The sequence below is a fragment of the Suricata suricatta genome, chromosome 7, assembly GCF_006229205.1.
Source record: "Suricata suricatta isolate VVHF042 chromosome 7, meerkat_22Aug2017_6uvM2_HiC, whole genome shotgun sequence".
NCBI classification, from domain to species: Eukaryota; Metazoa; Chordata; class Mammalia; order Carnivora; family Herpestidae; genus Suricata; species Suricata suricatta.
The window spans coordinates 119,996,599-120,021,050 of NC_043706.1; the positions used below are offsets into that span (position 1 = coordinate 119,996,599).

General features: G+C 40.3%; 1 protein-coding gene across 1 annotated transcript in view; it reads left to right on the top strand.

Moving 5' to 3' along the window:
• ECT2L (epithelial cell transforming 2 like) overlaps nt 1-24,452 on the top strand; it is a 64,932-nt gene that overhangs the window by 16,501 nt on the left and 23,979 nt on the right. Inside the window, exons 3-10 of the mRNA XM_029943240.1 lie at nt 2,752-2,914; nt 6,486-6,738; nt 7,620-7,788; nt 8,531-8,669; nt 10,864-11,032; nt 14,911-15,039; nt 21,410-21,502; nt 23,577-23,759. Of these exons, the coding sequence (XP_029799100.1) occupies nt 2,752-2,914; nt 6,486-6,738; nt 7,620-7,788; nt 8,531-8,669; nt 10,864-11,032; nt 14,911-15,039; nt 21,410-21,502; nt 23,577-23,759 (1,298 nt within the window). The remainder of the gene's footprint in view (nt 1-2,751; nt 2,915-6,485; nt 6,739-7,619; nt 7,789-8,530; nt 8,670-10,863; nt 11,033-14,910; nt 15,040-21,409; nt 21,503-23,576; nt 23,760-24,452) is intronic.

Here is a 24,452-nt window from a genome sequence, read left to right on the forward strand (position 1 = left end):
GTATTATAGTATATATATATATTTAATGCTCTTATTGCCTAGTTCGGCACACAGAAATATCAGAGACGAAATCACAAGGGAAAATCCATTCAAACGGAATGATGATGAAAATACAACACATCTAAGTGGGTGGAATGAATGCGGTGATCTGATGTCTTAGATTGGCTTTAAAATAAAATGGAAGTCAGAGAAGGAAGAAACAGGAGGGAGGAGAGGAGGAGGAGGAGGAGGAGGAAAAGATGACGATGTAGCAGAAACCAGACTGGCTACAAGATGATAATTATTAAAATTGATTAATGCAGGTCATAATAGCACTACAAATATTAGAGTGAAATAAGACATTTTCAGATAAAAGGAAAGTGATAAAATTTGTTGTCAGAAGACCTGCAGTGAAGAAAGGCTAAAACAAATTCTTCAGGCTAAGGAAATTGACAACAGATGGAAACTTGGATTTACAAGCAGGAAATGGCAATGTGTGGGGAAATGTAAAATTTTCAGGTTATTTTACAGACATATGACTGTTTAAAGCAAAACCAGTGTATTATGGAGCTTATAACATAAGCAGATGTGGTATTGTGACAAAAGCTTAAGGATGGCAAGAACTATACCATTGCACTGTTCTTTAATTTTATATGAATATGCAGTCTAAATAGACTATAAAGTGTCAAAGACGCATATTGTACTTCCTAGCCACAACTCAACTGCATAATGCAAGAGGTATCCTAAAGATCCAATAACGGAATTGAAATGGAATACAAAGAAATCATTATCTCAAGCCAAGGCAGGAGAGAAGGAATAAACTTTCATAAAAAACAAAATTAAGACCTGCATTCAACCATAGCAATAATTATATTAAATATAAGTAGACTAGACCCTCAAATAAAAGACAGTGGTGGTTAAATGAGCTTTAAAAAACAAAAGCAAAACAAAACAAGATCTAACTGTATACGGATCGCAAAGGATACACTGTAAATATAAAGATTCTGATTGGTTAAAAGTAAAAGGATAGGATACAAACAAATACTAAGCATATACAAGTAGGCTGGTAAGAGTAATATCAGACAAAATGGACTTCAAGACGAGGAATACTACTGGAAAGATAGAGAGGGACATTCTATACCCTTGCTCATGAAGTCATAACAATTATAAATATCTATGTACCAAATAATCGTTTCAAATTACATGAAACAAAACTGAGTGAATTATAACAGAGTACCTAAACAGAAAAATCAGTCAGAATATAGAACTGAGCAATCTTCTAAACCACCTTGACCTAATATTTATAGACAGTTAAACCCAACAACTTCCCAATAGCTGTGTTTTTTATAAGCAAAATAACTTTCATCAAGATACATAATTTCCTGGTCCAAAAAATAAGACTCGGGGTACCTGGGTGGCTCAGTTGGTTAAGCAGCCAACTTCAGCTCAGGTCATGACCTCCCAGTTCCTGAGTTCAAGCCCTGTGTAGGGCTCTGTGCTGACAGCTCAGAGCCTGGAACCTGAAAGAAAAAAGAAGAGAAAATGACCAATATCAGGAATGAAAAAGGGAATGATGCTATAGATCCTATAAACATTAATGAGATAAAAGAAAATCAGACGGTCCTGGGTGGTCAGTGGGTTAGGCATCAGACTTGGTTTTGGCCCGATGTCATGGTTTCAGGATTTCCAGCACTGACAGCGCAGAGCCTGCCTGGGATTCTGTCTCCCTCTCTCTCTCTGCCCCTCCCCCACTTGTGCTGTCTCAGTCTCTCTCAAAATAATTAAAAAACTAAAAAGATGAAAAAAAATCATCAACCATTTTATACTAATTAATTCAACAATTTAAATGGTTGTTTTGCAGAGTTTTTAGTTGTTTTTAATAGTGGTTTTGTAGATTCCAAATACATGATTTGAGACAGTTTTACTGCCTCCTTTCCAATATGTACATTAGTAACTTTTTTTCCTGCCTCCTTGAAATGGCTAGGATCTAGGATGCCTGGTAAATTGAAGGAGTGAGAGTGAGCATTCTTGGTTGTTCCTGAGTTAGGGCGAAGGCATTAATATTTCACCTCTAAGAGTGATGTAGCTGTAGGGTCTTACTCTAATAACACTGGGAAGTCATTGTAGGGTTTTAATTGCATGAGTGACAGTATCTAATTTACATTAAAAACAATACTTGCGAACCACCTGGCTGGCTCAGTCTCTGGAACACGTCATTCTTGATCCTAGACTTGTGAGTTCCAGCCACAGATTGGCTTAAGGTTACTTAATAAAAAAAAAAAAAAATTGGAAAAAACCCCACTTGGGCTGCTGTGCAGAGAATGGGCTCTGGAAGAGGAGTGGAAGCGGGGAGACTGTCAGGAGGGGGGAGGAGGTGTCTTGCCGTGGTGACAGCAACAGAGGTGGAGAGGAAGTGGTTGGATATGGGGGCACCTATTTGTAGAGCTGACAGGACTTGCTGATTTATTGAATTTGGAGTAAAGGAAAAGGCACAAAATCCAGATTTATAGCTTAAATAACTATGCTTGTTTCAGACCTTTTCCCTGTGGATTTGAGATATTTTTATTATTCATCTTTAGAGTGGATCAGTGAAAGTAGAGACAATATTTTTAAAAATCTAGTTCTGTTACCTAGGATTTAAGTTTTTTTTTTTTTTTTTTTAATAGTTAGAACATTCTAGAAAGTACAATGACCAATATTTATACTGGGTTTTTGGTCAGTTTTAGACACTAGCATTCTGAACTAAATTTCTGTGTCTTTCTTTCTTTGTAGGATTGTCCAAGAGTGGTTTTCAGAAAGGACGCAAGTGGCCAAAGTGGATTTCTCCACCGTGTTACCGCGCTTCATTTCTCTATATATCTTTTCCTTTCTGAATCCAAAAGATTTGTGTGCAGCCGCACAAGTCAGCTGGGCCTGGAAGTTTTTAACTGAACAGGTTTACTACTTGTCATTTCCTAGTGAGAGGGCCCAAGTTCAGCCGTGCTCTGTAAGGAGGCACCTGGGTGGCTTCCTTCCCCGAAGATAATAATGGAGGGTATTTGAACCATGATTAACTTATGTTTCAGAGCAAACACGGGGAGAAGTTAAATACAATAATTTACTTTGTAAGTGAGGGGATATACACTATTCTAATAATTCATGTCATTTTAATCGGCTTCAAATACTCCATTTAATTATTTTGAAGACATTTTATCTTGGCTAAAGAAGTCCACTTCTGTCACGAGAAATTAGTTAAGCTTTGGTTATCATATGGTACTATTCTATCCATGATAATTCGCCTCGAAAATTGCTAAACAGCCACAACCTCGTCTGATCCCTCTTTGGCTAACATCTGTTAAAGAATGTAAATCTGGATTTCCAGCATCCTCTGCCATTAATTCTGCCTCTGGCTTATTTGTCTCATTTTCTTTTTAAAGATTTAATGAAATGCAATGGCAGACATACTTGAATACAAGTCAATAACTTACTTTTTTAACGTATACAAACTTCCCAGAGTGGGTTGGTTTTGAGCTTCTGATCTCAGAGAAAACCTAGCTTTCCAAGGAGAGGCCACATACAAAATCACCTGTGACCCCTGGGTTTACATTTAAGAACCTAGGCGAGGTATTTGCATATGTGTTGTTTTCTGACTTTTCACTTTTCTATGTCCTTATATTTAATGACTATGTCTTGTAAACAGAATATGGTTGTGGGGAGTTGATTTCTAACATTTGACAGTCTCTGGCTGTTAGCTAAGGTAATTTGTCTATTTGCGCTTGTGCACCCACTGATCTCTGTAAGCCGAAGTCCACCATTTTTACTATTCACCTTTTGTTTGTTCTTCCTGTTTTATATTTTGTTTCTCTTTTTGTCTTTTGGAGTGCTTCCATATTTTTTAAACTGTTAATTTTAAATTCTTTATCAGTTTTCTCCTGGCTACATTAACAATGACAGCACTCGTTCTAGGATGGTTTTCTTGTTTTTGTTTTTACCACTTCTGAAATAAAGCTAGGGGCTTAGGACCCTCCATCTGCTCTCCGCCCCCCACCCCCAGTTTCTATGCTATTGTTGAATATTTTAATTTTATACACACACACACACACACACACACACACACACACACACATACACACACACAAAATACCCAAGCGCATTTAAATATATATACCTCACAAGACTATTTTTTACGGTCAATATTCAGTTATACTAACCACATATATGCTTTTTCTGCTGCTCTTCATACCTTCCTGCATCTCTGAGTTTCATCGTTTTCATTTTGAATTCTCGTTAATATTTCTTTTAGTGCAGCTTGCTGCCGATGAATTCTCTTATATTTGTCTGAAAAAATCTTGATTTTACCTTCATATTTGAAGGATATTTTCACTGCGAATTTGAACTCTAGGTTAACAGTTAATTTTATGGAATTTCGAAATTTTTCTGTTGTTCTCTGGCTTCCGTACTTTTCTTTTTGAAGAAGTAGGAAGTTTTATTATTGCTCTTTAATGGTACTATTCTTATTTTCTCTAGCTGCTTTTAGGATTTTTTCCCCTTCGTCTTGTCTTCTGTTTTCTGCAATATTAATATGATGTACCCAGAAATGTACGCGTGTATGTGTGTTTCTCCTCTTTTGTGATTTTTTTTTTTTTGAATCTGAGATATTTTTTGGAGAGGGGGACAGAGAGACACAGTGTGAGAGGGGAGGTCAGAGAGAGAGAGGGAGATACAGAATCTGAAGAAAGACTCCAGGCTCTGAGCTAGCTATCAGCAGAGCCTGATGCAGGGCTCAAACCCATGAACCGTGAGATCATTACCTGAGCCAAAGTCTGACGCTTAACTGACTGAGCCACCCAGGTGCCCTTGAATCTGAGATTCAATGTCTTTTCTCAGTTTCGAAAAATTCTTGGTGACTATCCCCTCATATACTGCTCCTGCCCCATTTTCTCTCCTTTTTCCCTCGGGTTCCAGTACTGCTGTGTCACACTGACTCACCCGTCCTGTAAGCTTCCTGTACTCTATGTGTCTTTTCCACGTTTTTTGACCTTCAGTGTTTCAGTCTGGATCATTCTTCTGGCTTTTTTAGTTTACTAATTATCTCTTTAGCTGGATTCTAATTTGCTTTTAAACTGGTCCATTGAGTTTTAAAATTCAACTATTATGTTTTTCAGTTCTAGATTGTTGATTTTATTATTGTGCCAAAATTTCTCACCTAGCTAGTTTCTCAGACATATTAATTATAGGTTGTTTATTTTTTAAGTTCAGGCCTAACAATTCAATGCATGGCTCTCCTGAGGGTCTCTCTCTGCTTAATAAAAGATCATGAAAGACAAAAGGAGAAACAAACAATTCTTCTCCTTTTGTGTGCCTGGTAGTTTTAATTGAGTACCAGATATTGGATATAAGATATTGTTGCAATCAATAATTTGAGTCTCTGGATGAGGTTATCTTCTTCCAGAGAGAATTTGCTTTGGCTTCTGGCATTGGTTAGGCTAGGAATAGATGCCTCAAATCCAGTCAGAGGAGATATTTCAGGGGCACCTGGGTGGCTGGGTTGGTTGGGCATCTGACTTTGGCTCAGATCATGATCTCATGGCTCATGGGTTTGAGACCCGCATTGGGCTCTGTGCTGACAGCTTGGAGCCTGGAGCCTGCTTCCGATTCTGTGTCTCCCTCTCTCTCTCTGCCCCACCCCTGCTCCCACTCTGTTTCTCAAAAATCAATAAACATTAAAATTTTGGGGAAAAAAAGCTAGCTTCAGTCTCTGTGATAGTTGTTTAATTCCCTAGCCTCACTGATAAGGATCTCAACTGAAAGCCTGATGTGATTACTAGGGCTCTTCCCCTTAGTGGGTCCTGAATTTGAATTTGTTTTCTCTCTTCCTTGTGAGAATGCCTAAAATTCTTGTCGGCTTCCCTGTGTTCAACCAGCACTTTCTGCTTTGCTTCTCAGCCTGACCTTCCCTTTGGAACTGTCAGATGTCAAATGAAAAGTAATGCCACATGTTGGGCTCACCTTTCTGGGTTTCCCTTCCCTCTGGGGTCATGGTTACATGAGTCATTGCGTTTATAGCTCTATATGCCTTCAAATAATTGTTTTTAATATTTTGTCTAGACATTTGATTCGATTAGATCACATGAAATTTGCTGTTTCCATATATCAAATCTGGTTGCATATTGGCAAGATCATATGGTTCAACCAAAGGTGTTCCCAGTGGAAGGTTTGGTCTGACACAAACTAATACACTGTTGCTAGTAGCAGAATCCTCAGAATCTAGTGTAAATCGAACGCTATGGGAGCAAGTGCACAAAGATGACATACATATACTCATAGATAGCATATTGTCATCAAAGACTACTTTTGTGTAGAGTAAGGTATGGTTCTTATTTGTTAGTGTCAAATTTAGATGACAAGTCAGTAGCACCAGAAATCTCAATGTAAAGAAAAATGATCTGTATACCTGAAACATTATTACTAGGAAAGTATCCTTAAAGTTTTCTGGCAACCTCTCTTTCTTATTTCTTTTTCTGCAGGACTGCATATGGATGCCCAAGTGCATTAGGTTTGGGTGGTTTCTGCCCTATAAGCCTACCGATAATGAGTATGGTGCTTGGAAGCATCATTACATTGCTTGTGTGTCCAACTTAGATTGGCCAGTCCCTAGGGAAGCCACTGCTATGTATGGGACCCTGAATGAACCCAAGAGAGAAGATGAGGAGCTACAGGAGAGACAAAGAGAAAAGTGCCTAAGAAAAATACTTTGGGAGAAAATTGCACTACGTAGAAGTGAGCAGTGTTTTAAACTATATCTTATCCAGCTATTGTAGAAACGAATGGATTTACATACAAATTCCCACAGGGGAGTATAGTTATGTCCTTCTGAAAATGTATGTGGGTGGTGTTCTCTAAAGTATGCTCAGGACAAGCTCTTTCTCCCCCACCCCTCACTGTATATTTCATATTCATAAATTAAAAAAAAAAAGATTTCGGCTGAAATACAGAAAGTCAACCTATCAGTGCCTCCATTATTGTTCTGGTTACTCTCGGGTTTAGGAGTTTAAGGAAACCAAAAACAGAGAGAGAGAGAGAGAGAGAGAGAGAGAGAGAGAGAGAGAGAGAGAAGGATGAACGCAGGCAGAAGCAAGTAAATAGGTTCAGCACAGAAGCATTGGGATTGGTGACGGAGAGGCAGAAATGAAAACAGGCATGGAAGCAGAAAGAATGCCATTAAAAAAAGAAAAGTGGAAGGATAAGACCCATGCTCGGCTAAGCCTTCGGATTTGCACCTTGCACAACAGTAATCGACAAAAGTGATTTGAGTTCTGCCATCTTTTTTTCCACTGACTCACAGCTGGTGAGGTAACAAATGGGAAATTACTTGAAGCCAAGAAGAAGTGGGGAACTGGACGTGAAGCCTATAAATTGATTAACTGGCTTCCACAAGAAAAGGGCTGCTTGTTCTCTGAGCTTTGTGTCTTGATCGGACATGACTGGTAACTCGCAGTCTCAGTGCTGAGACGGTAAGGAATCCAAACAGAGTCTGTAGAAAGGGCTACAGTTATTGCCATTTGGAATGGTACAGCTTGATTTTTGATGCCTTTATCTACGTAGACTTGGCTGAGAGAAGCATGAAGTAAACAACCGAGCTGGTGCTGTTTGTTTTTCAGAGGAGTTATTCAAAGTTCGACCCCCCTGGGGGAGTGGAGCGTGCTGCCCTGGATTGCTCAAATCCGCATGCCAGCCACGGCCGTCCCAGACTGTGAGGCATCGAGTGGGATTACATGAAGCTTTGGAGAAGCAGCTCGTCTTGGCATCCTTAGAAGCTTTGCCCAAGCGGTAAGCACACCTCCGCCTCCTGAAGGCTCAAGACCATCCCGCGATGCGAATTCATTCTAGAAGAATCTAGCTAACACACAGGGAACCTGTATAATTACCTGGCTCCTAGCCCATGAAATAGTAACAGAAATAACTCTTTAGTGTTCAAGACCACTGGTCTTTAACATGTTTTCTGAAGAGGGAAATCTGTAACGTTCAAAATAAATTTTATATTTTAAATGTTCTTGACTCTACAAAGAGGCTGTACTGTCGTATATTTTCTGTGCAAAGTTATTGAGCAAAAGGAACATTTTTTTCCAAAATGTATTTTTATGGAATAAGCCTATCCAAATGGGAATGTGGGGGTAAGGGTAAGAGAATAGAGACATTACTCAGAAAGCTGTGGGGACCAGATACTTTAAGAAATTTTAAATTTCTCAGCTGTTCCTTTTTTAAATGTCACTTTGAACCCCTAAGTATGTCACTATATTCATTTTGAGTGCCCCAAAAATGCTAAACAAGTTCCAGGAGACCTTTCTGGTATTCCTCAAATGTAAGAGAGGCCCAGAGACTAGCTCTGCGCCCCCCCCCCCAAGGAACCCCATTTGCTGCTGTCCCCAAAAACTACAGGGAGAGCCTGAGGTCCTGTGGCCGCCTGCCTTGCTCAGTGTAAGTAATGCCCAAACAACGTGTTGGTGCTCAGTTATCAAAATCAAATTAATAGAAAATTAAAATTTCACTTATTCCTCGCTTTTCTCTGTAGAAGCAATGTTTCTGGAAGCCAGTCCTACCCTCTGTCATCAAGGAAAGCTTGGCATGGTGTTCATAAAAATGATGACAGCTCTTCATATGTTTCCCGGCTCCACATCATATTAATATCATCTCGGATTCCTGCATATGAGGTACGGAGTATGTTAGGAGGCCTGCCCTTTCTGAATTGGGTTGTTTTTTCTTTTTCATCCACACTAGAGGACGTATGGCAATCCTTTGGCCACCATGTTAATGAAAATGATTCATCTTCTGAAAGGAAAATGGTCTAAGTGGAAATTTACAGAACCAAAACGCCTTTAAAACTCAGAAGCAATAAAAACAACCATAAATCAAAATTCTTTTTTAAAAGGCATTAGAGGCCAAAACTACCTTGTATTCAGTTAAGTGTCCAGTGAATTCTTACTGAATTGAATTTGTTGCACTCAACCCCAAAAAAGAGCAAGGTGATTAAGGATTATTTTAAAACCTCTTTGGAATGCCCAAGGAATTAAATACTATCATGTAACCATTGTTTCTCAAAAGAAGAATGTCAGAAATCCTATTTTGTGACCTATTTAATGAGGGTGCTATTAAATTAATATATTCTTTCTCTGGGATGCATGAGTGGCTCAGTCGGTTGAGCATCCGATGACTTCAACTCAGGTCATGATCTCACGGTACAAGAGTTCAAGCCCAGAATCAACTCACTGCTGTCAGCACAAACCCTGCTTCGGATCCTCTGTCCCCACCCGTCTCTGCCCCTCCCCCACTTGCTTGCTCTCTGCACTCTCTCTCTCTCTTTCAAAAATAAACATAAAAAATATTCTTTCTATAATGAAGTCATATATTTTAATTTTAATGTAATAAGAAAAATAAAGGAAGCACAAAGAAGACATAGGAAGCATGTATTTTTATAGATATGTGAGTATGTATATTTGTATATATGCATACATAATGTATGCACTGATACATAGGGACATATTTAAAGGGATGACACTGAGTAGGTTATATTCATTGGCCTACTTAGACAGTTTTAAAAAAAAATTGTATCTGTAACAAAATGGTTGCTTTTTTTAATTTTTTTAAATGTTTTTTATTTATTTCTGAGAGACAGAGAGAGATAGCGTAAGCAGGGGAGGGTCAGAGAGAGAGGGAGACACAGAATCCAAAACATACTCCAGGCTCTGAGCTAGCTATCAGCACAGAGCCCGTCACGGGGCTCAAACCCACAAACTGTGGGATCATGACCTGAACTGAAGTCGGACGCTCACCGACTGAGCCACCCACGTGCCCCAAAATGGTTGCTTTTAAGATATGAAATCAGTATGCTTGCTGGGCACCTAGAAATTAACTCTGATCATTTATGACTGGCCAACTCAGTGTATACACATGAAAAAAAGACCACAGCTTTGATCTCTATGTGCCCCAGCGAGTTTCCCTGATGTTTGATAATGGGCATTGAGCTGGGCACAAAGGATAACTGGTGACAGAAACTGGTTTAAGGTGGGTGGGGGGAGGCTAGATGGGTGATGGGCATCACAGAGAGCACTTGTGATGAGCCCTGTGTGTCATATGTAAGTGATGAACCACTGAAATCTACTCCTGAAACCAACATCGCACTGCATGCTAACTAAAATTAAAAAATAAATAAACTAGGTCTATCCTCCTATTTGTCTTCTTTCCATAAATCTATGCCAAAATTACTTCTTTTATTATATATGCGATGGGTGTTTAAGCAAAAAGTAGGTCGTAACCATGTGGTGTTTCTCTGTTTGGTGGAACCTTCAGAAAGTGGCATGAGGTTTGCAAACAAAAAAAGAATCATGGACTTTAATGACTTTCCAACATGTCTGCTACTAATGAATCAATGTTATCACAACAGAAAGTTCGTTTGGTTGTTGAATTAAAGCACAGTGGTTTTAATATTTAAGTGGGAAATATTCAATCAATATTGATAATTCAAAAATTCATAATTAAGAGGCAAACTTTAAATCTATTTTAAAAGTCCATTGCAAAAATCATATGATCTCAATTTTATTACGTTTTAAAAGTTGCACATGTCTTGGCTTGGGGATGTACAAAGATAAAAAGACTGGAAGAAAATAATCTCTCTTGTTAATAATATTTACCTCCGAGTGATGGAATTCCACGTATACCTAATGTTCTCCTCTTATAACTAGAAAAGAAATAAAATTATTTAAAGAGAAACCAATGAAGGAGAAAGCTTATCTTCCTCCTTCCATAGTTTCTGAAAAAAAGTCTTTAAAACCCACAGCATACTACATACGCATTGTCTTTATTTTATTAATAAATATTCTAAAATAATGGGCTGCTTTCATTTTCTAGCTAGTAGTGGACAGCATCAAGGCAGGAATCACTTCTGTCGTGTACGAACACAGCGGCTTAACCTTGGAGAGCCTGCTTTATCTCATAGAGAAAGCTCTGGACGGGCAGAAGGTGCAGAGTATGGGGATATTTAGTGAAGGAGACAGCAGAGAAATCAATTTGCTTCAAGGTAAGCTGGGAGATTTGAGATAACACCAACTTTGCAGTAATGCATACCACATGTATGACCTGGAGAATACTAGTTAAGTTACAGTTTGCTAACAGAAGTGATAGCCTAGCTCAAAGCAGTCATAGAAGAGGAGTGCCTCTTATTCAAGGGAGGGTCAGCCTTTTTGGTCTATTCAGGCCTTCAACTGATCAGATGAGGCTTACCCACACTGGGGAGAACAATCCACTTTACTCAGTCTGCCTATTCCAATGTCAGTCTTATTCCTACCCTCACAGACATACCCAAAACTGTATTTGACCAAATATCTGGACACCCATGGCCAAGTCAAGTTGATATATAAGATTCATCATCATACCATAAACAAAAACTTCCCTTTTCTCCCTTATTCCAGTCCTTAGAACTACATTATACTCTCTGTTCGTATGAATTTGACTACTTTATGTACCTCATATTAAGTGAAATCATACAGTATTTAATTTTGTGACTGGCTTATTTCACTTAACAATGTCATCAACTTCCGTCCATATTATAGCTTATGACAGGATTTCCTTCACTTTTTATGGCTGAATAATATTCCATTGTATATGTAGACCACATTTTGTTTAGCCTTTCATTTGTTAATAGACATCTAGGTTGTTTCCATGTTGTGGCTATTGTGAATAGCGCTGTAACGAACATGAGTATGAAGATACCTCTCTGAGATTCTACTTCAAGTTCCTTTGGATATATATCCACATATGGGATTGCAGCTCCACATGGTAGTTTTATTTTTAATTTTTTGAGGAATCACCATACTATTTTCCAAGTGGCTGCATCATTTTATGCTCCCTCGTGCACTGTTGCACACAGAACTGTTCTAATTTCTTCAATCCTTGCCAACACTTGTTATTTTCTGTGGGTTTGTTTGTTTTCAGGTTGATAGTTAATTATCTTAATGGGTTTAAGGTGATATTTATCATGGCTCTGATTTGCATTTGTCTAATGATTAGTGATGTTGAACATTTTTTCATATGCTTGTTGGCTATTTGTATATCTTCTTTAGGGAAATATTTATTCAAGTCCTTGGCCCATTTTCTAATGGGTTTATTTGATATATTTTTTAATTGAGGTATAGATGTTCTTTATATAGTCTAGATATTAATCTCTTATCAGATATATGATTTGCAAACATTTCTCCCATTCTGTAGGCTGCCTTTCACTCTGTTTATTATGTTCATTCATGCACATAGTTTTTAAGTTTGATGAAAGTATAGTGATTGTAAAAGCAGCAAATGCCACTAACAGCATGCATTGTACCTCCAAATGGCTTATACCACAAAGGAAAGGATTGCCTGTGTAGTTAACTTGTTATGGGTCATCTTTTAAAACTGTTAATGGTGGGGCACCTGCGTGGCTCAATTGGTTAAGCCTCTGACTCTTCATCTCAGCTCACATCATGATTTCATGGTTCATGAGTTCAAGTCCCAAGTCAGGCTCTGACCGTGTGGAGCCCTTGGAATTCTCTCTCTCTTCCCTGCTCCTGTTCTTTCTCTTTCTCTCTCTCTCTCTCTCTCGCTCCCAAAATAAATACATATTTTTTAAAATGTCAATGGTTATCCTTTTCAGGGAGGAAGAAGATCATGAGTGTTTTAGAATTAAAATTTCAGTTTCTTCCTTATACTATAATTTCTATTTTTTCCTCATTATACCTAAGATAGAATTGTTTTAAGATTTGCTTAGCATGAAATCTTCCATCTTTGTGAGACCAGGGAAGAAAGGGAATAAGATGGTCAAGGATCTGGCCAGCAGGGAACTCACAACATGGCAAAGTGAGTACCTGAACCACCCACCAGACTGCCACCTCTGTGGCTATGTTGCCCAAGGATCTATCCCAGCTGCCAACTCAGGGACCAAGCAGCGAAGCTCTGGTGGGCTGCCGGGGCCCACTGACCCAGCTGGGGGAATCTCAAGAGGCTGCACAAATTGAAAGCATAGCTCCTGGCTGGGTTTGCCAATGCTGTTGCTGAACAAACTCAGATAAACCCATGGCAAGAGAAGCCAGTCACTCAAGAGACAAAGGTTTGGAAGAAAGAAAGGGAAGAATTTATTTTGGGTGCCAATAGCCAGGGGGGGGTCTCCACCTGCTCTCTCCATGTGCAAGATGGACACTAGAGTTATATAGAGATGGGTTCAGCGGCGTACATGCAAGAGAGCAGGCAGGGAGCACATGATCCTGAGTTGGGGGTCGGTATGCACTCAGCTCACAATCACAGGCAGGGAAGGGGACATGTTGGGTGGGTCTTTTAGGCATTCCATTGCTATCAGGGCTTTTCTGCTTCAATTGCAAAACGTCTTGCCAATGCCTCAGGAAAGTGCAGTAAGAAATAGGCATAATGGGTTTTCTTTGGAGCCTGAGTTAAGTAGTCTTGTCTATTTCTGGTTTTACCTGTTGGGGTCTTTGGTTGAGCAAGAGGGCTTGCTAACAGCTAGAACTCAGCACACTTGGAGTAGGTTTAGTGAGTTTTATTATTAACAAAAATAAACTACTTTTGGTTTATCTTTACCTTATTTTTGTCTTTTCTTGTTTACGTTAGCTGTGCTTGGAGCAAGTTGTGTTCCACATCCAATGTAAAGCACGGCTACTATTTGGGATTTAAATTTATGATTAATTACATGGCAGCTTTCCTCTCAATGATGAAGAGGCATCAAATGCAAATTTATACCATGGTGTAGCAGGTTCACCTCTTATAGAGTAGAAGAATCTGTTAGGGTTTTCTAACATCTCAGATTACTTGTTCTCCAGATGAGAAAGGTTTCTAAACTCTGCCTTTTTCTTGTTTTCTTTCTTAAAAAAAAATATATATATATATATATATGTATATATATATATATACACAAACAAATATAATATATATATTTGCGCATATATATATAATGTTTATTTATTTATTTTGAGAGAGCGAGAAACACTAGTGGGGAAGGGGCAGAGAAAGGGAGAAGAATCCCAAGCGGGCTCCCCTCTGTCCAAACAGCTCAATCCCACAAACCGTGAGATGATGATCTGGACCAAAACCAAGAATCAGATGCTTACTCGACTGATCCACCAAGGTGCTCCCTTTGTTTTCTTTAAAAAAATTAATAGTAGCATAACAAAATACCTGAAAACAGAAGTTTCCCCCTCTCTAGAATCTGGTGTTTCCTCAAGAGCTTTTGCCTTAAAACCAACAACAGAATGAAATCTCTTGCTCCAGTCATCTGAACATTCCGTATCTAGACTTCTCGGTAGAAAGAAGGGAGATGCTGGGATTCTTGCCTGACTCTGTTTTCAACTGCCTTCCTGGGATGTAAGAATTCAGAGTCTCCTGGAGTCCTTTAGAAATAGGTCCAGACACATTCTGATTAGTGGAATCATCATATAGAATTCTCAGAAGTGAGCATTTCCGGAAGATTGACCATCTGCAGGAGCCTTCTGTTCTGACTTATTTTTTTGATTGACAACCATGAGAAATGGTTCTACTTTGGAACTTGGTTGCAAAAACCTCAGGACTTGACTGGCCACCTATCTCGAACCCTGCTGTGAGCCGGGTAACGCACTGCTGCTATTTGGGTATATATACTTTACTTTTGGGGTATACACCCGTTGGAGGCAGAGAGAGGACATCCTAAAATCTGTGTGCCCAGTGTCCATACATTCAGAATGTGAAGGAGACTGGCCCTGCTGGGGTCCTTTTGTGGCCCCATTGTGGTCCAGTGGCTGAAGGAGAGGCACCCTCCGGACTGGAGGCTTAAGAGCAGACACTGACTCTTTGAATCGTGGTTGCATTTTCACAAACTGCTAAGAGTTTCTGTTCCTGATAATGTTACAAACTAACAGGACATTTTGATTTTTCCCCCCTCAGGTTATAAAATTGGTATTAAAAATTTATTGAGGCCTGAAGTGAGAGACTTCTGGGAGAAATTAGGAAGCTGCGTGGCTCCTGAGCAAGAAGGGGGTCACGTGGATCTCTTTGTACCGCTTGGAGCATCAGGTCAGTTTGGAAAGGCCATGGTCATGCCTACTTTGTAGTGATATTTTGTGGATTTTTGAAATGCCTTCAGTTCATATGATTCAGTCACATGTTACTCTTTATTTCTTGTTTCTCTTATGCCTCACATACTCAGGTATTTAGGGAGAAAAGAGTTGGGGTTCATTGTCAAAGTAACTAGGGGCAAGAACAGAAATAAAGTCACTAGTGCCAAGAGCCAGCCAAGAACATTATTTGTATTTCTTCTGGAAAACACAGTAAAATCAGCCTCTGCTATACAGGGGAAAGTGCCTGCCCGGCACAGAAGCCATAGTCTGTGAACCTGAGAAAAGCCTCCCTGCTGTGCTCTGAACCTGGAATGAGTGAGAATGAACTTGGTGACCAAGGACCTTGAACCTGAATCATACACACACCACTTTAGCTATGTGGCCTTAGGCAAGTTTGTGGATCTCTGTTTCCTCATATGAAAGTTAGAAGAAAAGTATCTCACCTTCCAGGACTTGTGATTATGAAAACAATGTAAATACTTACATAATAAAAATAAATAATACAAATAAATAATACTGGAGTATTAGAAGCAGGTGAAATGCTTGGTAAAGAGGAGACTAGTTACTGATCACGGAGGTTGCTGATACCTTGTTAAGCACCCATCTGTCCAGGATCAGTCACTACAGTTCAAAGTGGATTTCAGGACTTGAAGGGAAACTTTAGAAACATTAAGACAGGGGCACCTGGGTGGCTCAGTCGGTTAAGCATCCGGCGTCGGCTCAGGTCATGATCTCACAGTTCGTGGGTTCGAGCCCCACGTCGGGCTCTGTGCTGACAGCTCAGAGCCTGGAGCCTGCTTCAGATTCTGTGTCTCCCCCTCTCTCTGACCCTCCCTTGCTCATGCTGTCTCTCTCTGTCTCTCAAAAATAAATTTTAAAAAATTAAAAAAAAAGAAACATTAAGACAAATTCCAAATTCACTTTCTAAACATCTGTTAATAAAAGCTCCGCCTTTATGGGCGCATTATTTTGCTTTTTTGTTTTGTTTTGTTTTATTTTGTTTTTTAATGCCAAGCAGAGCAAAGCAGAGGGAGTATGAGATTAAATTTTCTCAAACCGTTTCTTATAACCCATTCCTTAGGGAACTAGGAGTTTTAAAGCTCCTTCTAATCCTCAGATTTCACTGAACTATTCATACATGCAGAGCATGCCCCTGCCAGGCTTCGACCAGGGGAAAAAGGAAAAACAAAAGAACGGGAAGAGGATTAAAAGGAAATGAGTTACAAAATATTGTAAAACATTTGTTTCTTATACAGTTATTATAATTACGTAATCTTAACTATAGAAAATAGGCATGGAAAAATCTAGGAGGAAATATGACAAAATATTAACAACATCTATCTCTAGATGTGCTTTGCAGATTTTCTACATTTGAAATCAGAATTCGGGTGGTGTTGGGATTGCTCTGTTTAAAATCTGTGTGGGGCCGGTGGGGGTGGTGAGGTGTGTGTGGAAAAGGGTTTGGAAAGATGTCAAGGTGTTAACAATAGTTAGATAAGTGACTTTTTTTTTCTTTTTCTTTTATCTCTTATTTGTCCCTATTTTCTATAATGAACTAGTATTACTTTTATAATGCGAGCAAAGTAAAAAATTTTAACTGGAGTAGACCAAGAAGAAAGGATTTGGGAAAGTAAAGCATTGAAAGGCTCGAAAATAAAGGCAAAAGGGGAAAAGAACAATAGATTTGGTGATATAAGAGTTGTCTCAGGGCGCCTGGGTGGCTCAGTTGGTTGAGTGTCTGACTTCGGCTCAGGTCATGATTTCCCAGTCTGTGAGTTCAAGCCCTGTGTTAGGCTCTGTGCTGACAGCTCAGAGCTCAGAGCCTGGAGCCTGCTTCGGATCTGTGTCTCCCTCTCTCTCTGCCGCTCTCCCACTCACTGTCTGTCTCTCTTGCTCTCTTAAAAATAAACATTTAAAAAATTTTAAAGAATTGTCTCAAGTGAAACTTAATGGCGCTCAAACAGATTTCTCACCACCATTTTGGCCCCAAAATCATCTCTAAACTTTTTGTCAAATGTTATCTCCACCCAGACAAGCCGTCTAGACCCTGGTTCAGTCAAAAGACCCCAAAAATCTCTTTTCTGCCACCTCAATCGTCACTCGTGAGTTTGCACCCACGGGAACTGTTACCTCTGAAAGCTTGATCTCCAGCATTTTTCTCCCTGAGTACCACTTCCAAATCATGTGCCAAATATTCCAACATCCATGTTCCAAATATTCCCACTCTAACGGTTCTTTGCCGGAAAACCTCCAATGCACACACTCCCACTTTTACACTACCAACCGTGCCTTCATCCTTGGTTCCTTCTCTGTTACACTTGCATTTAATTGTTCATCATCATCACTACTCTCTTGCAAAGAATCTGAACTTCTTTGGCTCTCTTTCTTGGGCTAAATTCCAATGTTCCTTAAACACCATCATCTACCTCACCTCTGTGCGCCTGCACTAAAACAGCTGAAGCCTGTTGAAAAAAAGTAACATGGCGAGTCTTATTAATCGGACTTGACTTTGACCACATAAATGTCAAATGAGATTCCAACATTGACGAGCACCTGTTTTGGTAAATTCCTTTCCCGCTCTTGGAGAGGACGACACAGCCCCTTCTCCTTCTTCGTCAATCTTGCCATAACCTCTCTCAGCTGCTGGCCTTGCCTTTTACTTCCCTGAGTAAAGTCCCGAATTCCCCTCCCCCCACCAAATCCACTGCCTACCCGGCCTCTTACCTTCATTCTCTGTCTTCCCTTCTGTTCCGATGGAGAAACACCTCAGCCTGGTGGTGTATGGAGATCGAGCCCCCGCTTGGACTCGGTGTCCCACCACCTTTCACCTCCTCACGGCGCAGTCCTACACTCCGTCCTCCCGACAGCCTCCTTTATTGGGTCATTTCTATCAAATCAGGATCACCTGGAGTAGCAGCTGCTGTCCTAAAAAAAAAAAAAGAGACCTTAAACTTCCCCTCGCCTAGATATACCTACATACCGATTATCCCAGTGGTTCTCGAATGTTCATGTGTATTTGAGTCACCTAGAAGTCTTGTTGGTTAAGCCTTGGACTCTTGATTTCGGCTCAGGTCATAGTCTTAGGATTCATGGGGGCCGAGTGTCCATGCTTGGGCTTCTTTCTCTCCCCGTCTCTCTATATCCCCTCCCCACTCTCACTCTCAAAATAAATAAGAAAAACTTTTTTTAGTACATATTGTTAGGTCTATGTCCTAGCATTTCTTACTCAGCAGGTCAGGCAGGGGGGTGGGAATTTTCATTTCTAGCAAGTTCCCAGGTGCCGCTGCTCCCAGGGCTCGCTGGGAGCAGCCCTGGTCTGTGCGGACTGCCGCAGCTTCCTCACTCTGCCTTCGCTCCTCAAGCTCCTCCAAAGGGTCTCTTTATCTCTACTGATGCGCTGGGAAGACTATCAGTCCCCCCACGTGCCCAAATCCGGGGTGCTCCTTCCGTGCTCACCTTGCTCAGCAGCATTTCCTGCAGACAGACGCTCTTCCTGGGAGCTCTCCTCCTGCTCCTGGTTTCCGCCCCACACGCTCTCCCCGCACTGCCCCTTCCATCCGTGGGCCCCTCTCCGGCTCCATGCTGGGCCCACCCCCTCTGCAAGCTGCTCAGCCTTCCCCACAACCGCACTCTTTCCCTGGACAACCTCATCCAGTCCCCACTCTAAATCTGATCCCCGTGCCCAGGACTCTCCAATTTATGCTCCCAGCTCTGGGATCTCCCGGCTCTGGGATCTCCCGGTTCTGGGATCTCCCGGCTGCAGACTCTGAGCTGGCTCCTAGTGACATCCTCACACGAATGTTCAGTTTGTGCATCTGATGGCATCTCAACTGTTAACATATCTAAAACTCTTTCTTGATTGCCTCCTCAGCACCAAACCCACCCCTGCCCCAGGAGACCGCAGTGAAGACAGCATCATTGACTCAGTTGCTACATAAGCCAAAAACCTAACATTTATCTTTTTTGGACATTATTTAAACATTTTCAACCATACATATTTACAGGGTGCAATTGAATAAATTTTGACATATGTATACGTACCCTAAGAAACCATAAAACATCTAGATAATGAACATAGTTATCACCCCAAAACGTTTTTTCATGCCACTCTGTGCTTTTTCTCTCCTACTTCTCCTCATCTCCATCCATGAATCAACCACTGAGCTACTTTCTTTCACAATATATTAGTTTGTATTTTATAGAGCTTTCTAGAAATGGAACCATACATACCCCGTGCATTCTTTTTTGTCAGGCTTCTTTCACTCAGAATTATTTTAGATTCATCCATTTGATGCTTGTATCAATGGGTTATTGTTTTTTTATTGCTGTGAACTATTGCATTGTACACATATACCACAATTTTTTTGTTGAGTCACTTGGTGACAGACATTTGAGTTCTTTCCAGTTCCTGGTTCTTACATATAAAGCTGCTATGAACACATGCTTTTATTTTTCTAGATAAATACCTATGAGTGGAATGGCTGGGTCATATAATCGGTGTTAACTTTTTGTTTATTTATTTATTTAATATTTATTTATTTTTAAGAGAGAGAGAGAGAGAGAGACAGACAGACAGAAAGTGAGTGGAGAAGGGGCAGAGAGAGGAGAAGACACAGAATCTGAAGCAGACTCCAGGCCCTGAGTTGTCAGTACAGAGCCTACTTCAGGGTTCGAACTCACAAACGGCAGGTGGTGACCTGAGCCAAAGTTGGACACTTAACTGACTGCACCACCAAAGCGCCCCCAGTGTTAACTTTATAAACACCAGCTAAACTATTTTCCAAAGTGGTTGTAGAATTTTCCATCTCCGCTAGCAGTGTATGAGAACATGAGTTGGGTAGCAGCCTCCTTAATTTCAGCCATTTGCGGGGTGTGCAGTAGTATCTCACTGTGGTTTTAATTTGCATTTTCCTAATGACTGATCATACTGAACATCTTTTCATGTGTTTATTTGCCATTCATTTGTCTGACTTGGTGCGGTGTCTGTTCAAATCTTTTGCTCATTTTTCAAATTAGGTTGTTTGTTGTCTTATTGGAAACTCTTTATGTATTCTAGAAAAGTGATTTGCAAATCTTTTCTCCCACTCTGTGACTTATCTTTTCCTTCTCTGAACAATCCCTTTTTTTTTTTGAACAATCCCTTTTGAAGAGAGGAAGTTTTTGATTTTTGTGAAGTCAAATTTATCTGTTTTTTTCTTTTATAGATTACGCTCTCAGTGTCACATCTGAAAACTCTTTACATAAGTAACATTCACAAGATTTTCTCCTGTGCTTTCTTCTGAATTCTTTACAGTTTTGACTTTAAGGTTTCTGATCTATTGATTTATTTGTTTGTTTTATATAGTATGAAAGGTATGGGTTGAAGTTTTGTGTGTTTTTTAAACATCTGGATATCTAGTTTTTCCAGCATCATTCCTTGTAAAGACTATCCTTTTCTCGGGGCATCCCTTTTGCATCTTGAAATCGATTGACCACATATGTAGGCATACCTATGGACTCTATCGATTTCATTGATCCATTTGTCAGTTAAAAGATTAGACCCCAGTAGGTATGTCTGAGTGGCTCAGTCAGTTGAGCCTCTGACTCTTGATTTTGGCTTGGGTCGTGATCTCATGGTTTGTGAGATTGAGCCCAACGTCAGGCTCTGTGCTGTCAGTGCAGAGCCTGCTTGGGATTCTCTGTCTTCCGCTCTCTCTGCCCCTCCCCCACTCTCTTTCTCTCTCAAAAATAAATAAACTCAAAAAAGAAAAGATTAGATTCAGTAAATAAGAGACATCCCAATCTTTCAGCCATCTTGTTCTACATAATTAAAACAGTTTGGGGTATTTTGTTTATTCTTACACTGTAAAGAATTAAAATACATAACCCAGTATATTAGTTTCATTCAAACTAATTCACTCCATCTGCTGAATTTAATAATTCAGTCTTTATGCTGTGTCACTGAAGGAGTGAAATTAATGCCACACTTAATTTTGACCACTGTGTTTGTTTCAACAGTTTTAAATCTGTCTTCTTACAATGAGACTTCTCCTTTGAGTCAAACTATTTTAGAAAATGTACATAGACTCTTCTCTGTCTTTGGCCTGAGTATTCTGAATTTGCCATCTCTCTCCACCCTGTTGTGTAGTCCTCATAAATTAAGAGTTTGGACTGCAGCACTTAGGGGTGAGCTGGAAAGTGTTTATGGGCTGTTCCAGGAGGGATTTGGAGCAAAGATGAGAAGGCCTAGTGGCCTTTCTTGGCCGGCTTAGTGCTCCGAAGTAATACTTAGCTGTTCCAAGGCAAAACCTGCGAGGACACTAATGACAGTATTTTTGACTGTGCAGAGGCAGGAATAGAAGTTCTTTCTCAGCTGTCTCAGCTAACTGGAACATTCTTTACTGCCCCCGCTGGAATTGCAACTGGCTCCTACCAACACAGTAAGTACATGCAGGCTGACCACAGTGCCCAGCGACACCCACCAACTCCAGGGGCACCAGAAGACACGGCACAGCTAACAATACTGGTTCCAACTGATGTCAATTACCATCTTCCATTCCTTCTCTGAAGCAATGCTGTCACTGTCCAACTATGTCATCGCCTGCCGGTCAGTCATTTGCTTAGGAAGGGGTTATTTATTGCAGATATTTGCTTCAAACCATCATGTGCACAAACTCTATTGAAAACATCACTTTAAAAAATATATACTTTATTGTTAGTAACATACAGTGTATACGGTGTGCTCTTGGCTTTGGGAGTAGATTCCCATGATTCATCACTTACATACAACACCCAGTGCTCACCCCAACAAGTGCCCTCCTCCGTGCCCATTACCCATTTTCCCTGCCCCTCCCTGCTCCCCCACCCCTCCCATCCTCAGTGTGCTCCCTGTATTTAAAAGTCTCTTATGGTTTGCCTCCCTCTCTGTTTGTAACTATCTATATATTTTTTCTTCTTCTATGTCCTTTTAAATTTCTCAGCTCCCACATATGAGTGAAAACATATGATATGTGTCTTTCTCTTACTGACTTATTTCATTTAGCTTAATATCCTCCGGTTCCATTGACACCATTGCAAATGGCAAGATTTCATTCTTTTTCATGGCAGAGTAGTATTATACACACACACACACACACACACATCACATCTTTATCCATTCATCAGTTGATGGACATTTGGGAAAATATCATTTTTAACAGTTACACATGCATAGTTGCTAATCTAGAGAAATAATAAAGAATAATTCTTAGTGAGATATAATCAATGCGATTTCATTTGGAAATAAGAATTGCAGCCATAAGGTGACGGTGAATGGGCTTGCTCAGCTTCTAATTCAACTGCATCATCTGTGAGGGAAAACAAAGATAAAATGCATCTGCACGCAAATTTTATTTAGATACTAAAGTTGCAAATAATGAATTCAAATGTGATGCTGGCTGATCAGCAAGAGGACCACACTGCTCTGCAACAGTAATGCTAATCTAATCATTGCCGGTTAGCGCTCCCTGGCCTCCTATCACCTGGGGGTTGGGGTCATGTAAAAACCATAGCAAGCGTGGCTTCTCAAATCCCAAATGCCGAAAGACTTTCAAACCTGGGAAACACTGGCATGATTTGCAACCCTCTAAGGGAGAAGTTTCCATGTATCTACAGAAAGCACATTGGCCTGATAGATTTTCAGAGCAGAAGTCACTTGTCAAGTTTAGTTTATATCACCGCATTGCCTTGTGATAGCATGCTGGGCCTTGCGGAGGGGGCACGAGCCTGGCAGGTGGTGCAGGGTGCAAACATTGGTCTTTCTGGGGCAGCTTTTCTTCTTTTTCTCCTCCTCTGTCTCCTCTTCCTTCTGTTCATCCTCCTTTTCCCGCTCTTCTTCTTACTTTTCTTCTAGAAAAACATAATATAAAGCGTTGTATTTGCTTATCAACAAAAATGGGGGACGGGAATCACATAAGGCTATCTATCCATTCAGGACAGAAAATCAGATTTAACATGCCACTGTATCATTCAGTTACTGATTTTCGAGGAGAGAACTCTCTCAAGCACCCATTACAGTCATGTAGAGATATTTACAGAGAGCAACTTGCCATGATGTAAGAAAGCTAGAGGAGTGGTGAGCCCAAGATGGCTCTGGATGGCAGGATGGGGAAGCCAGGCGGAGTGGGGTTTTCTTGTATATTCAAGGCTGCAAAGGACAGGCAGCGTATTCTTACCCACATGGGCCACTCTGCTGCCTGATATGCAAATCCAGCAGCTACTTAATTTTGATTTCAAACATAACATGTCAACCTTATCTATCAAAGAATAGACAGGCATTTGAAATTATTCATTGTGTGCTTCTCGAGTTTGTAGTTTTACCTTTGAAAGCAGACCATGGGTATTTATCTTAGTCTTCTAAGGAGGAAGATATTAAGCCTGCTGTAAATACAACTAAGTTTTTGTTGTACTGTAAACAAGAAGAGTTCTTTCGTCTGAGCTCGAGCCTGTGATAATAAATGGAGAAAATCATGTCAGTTCTCAGTGACTGGCTGGGACGACCATGGGACAGCGATCCATGTTCCATCTACTTCAGTGAGTCAAAGCTACAGATGTGGTGCAGCCTGGCGGACTTCCTGGAAGACACGTTGAAATCAGTAAGGAAACAGTTAAGCCCTCTCTTCAAGGAGTTGCAAAAGAACATCAGTGCCAAGATAATAGGTAAGGACTCTTGCTACTTCTGTTGCAGGTTAGTTATGAGGCTTGTTCTGTTTCCAGAACGAATACAAGTTTAGGAATGGCTCAAGCCATAGTTGACCTTTACACCTGTTCAGTAAAAATTTACTCCCTTTGTCTTTCATACCTCCTTTCCGATATAATGAATAGCCACTGAGGACAAATATGTTCATCTTCAAAATGCTGAAGCTAGTTCATTTAAATTATACCATCTTACTAACCCTGTGTCAGCCAGCTGTTGACCTAAACAAAACTCACTAAGTGTTTGCTAAGCCAGGAGCTCTGCCCTCTTACCCACCACAGTTTGCTCTAAAAGGTAAGGTCCTCTTAGACACAGCACCATTTATTAAATTGTTCTGTGATTGTGCTCTACTTATTATCTATATAAAATATTCAGTTCGGTGGTGGTCCTCCCTGGTCCTCCGCTGAGCCTATTGGACATGTATTTTCCCGCTCACCCTCCTTACTCATGACTGATTTATCAAAATAGGGTCTTGGAAACAATTTTCTGTGTTGGATCTTCCCTTAAGTCAGTCCATCCTTTAAAATGAGGGGTTTTTTTTGGGTTTGTTTTGTTTATTTATCACCTGGGTAAATGACCACCCTCCCATCTGTAACTACCTATTCAATTTATCCCTAACCCTTCCCATGTAACTTAAACACCATTGAACTTAAGCC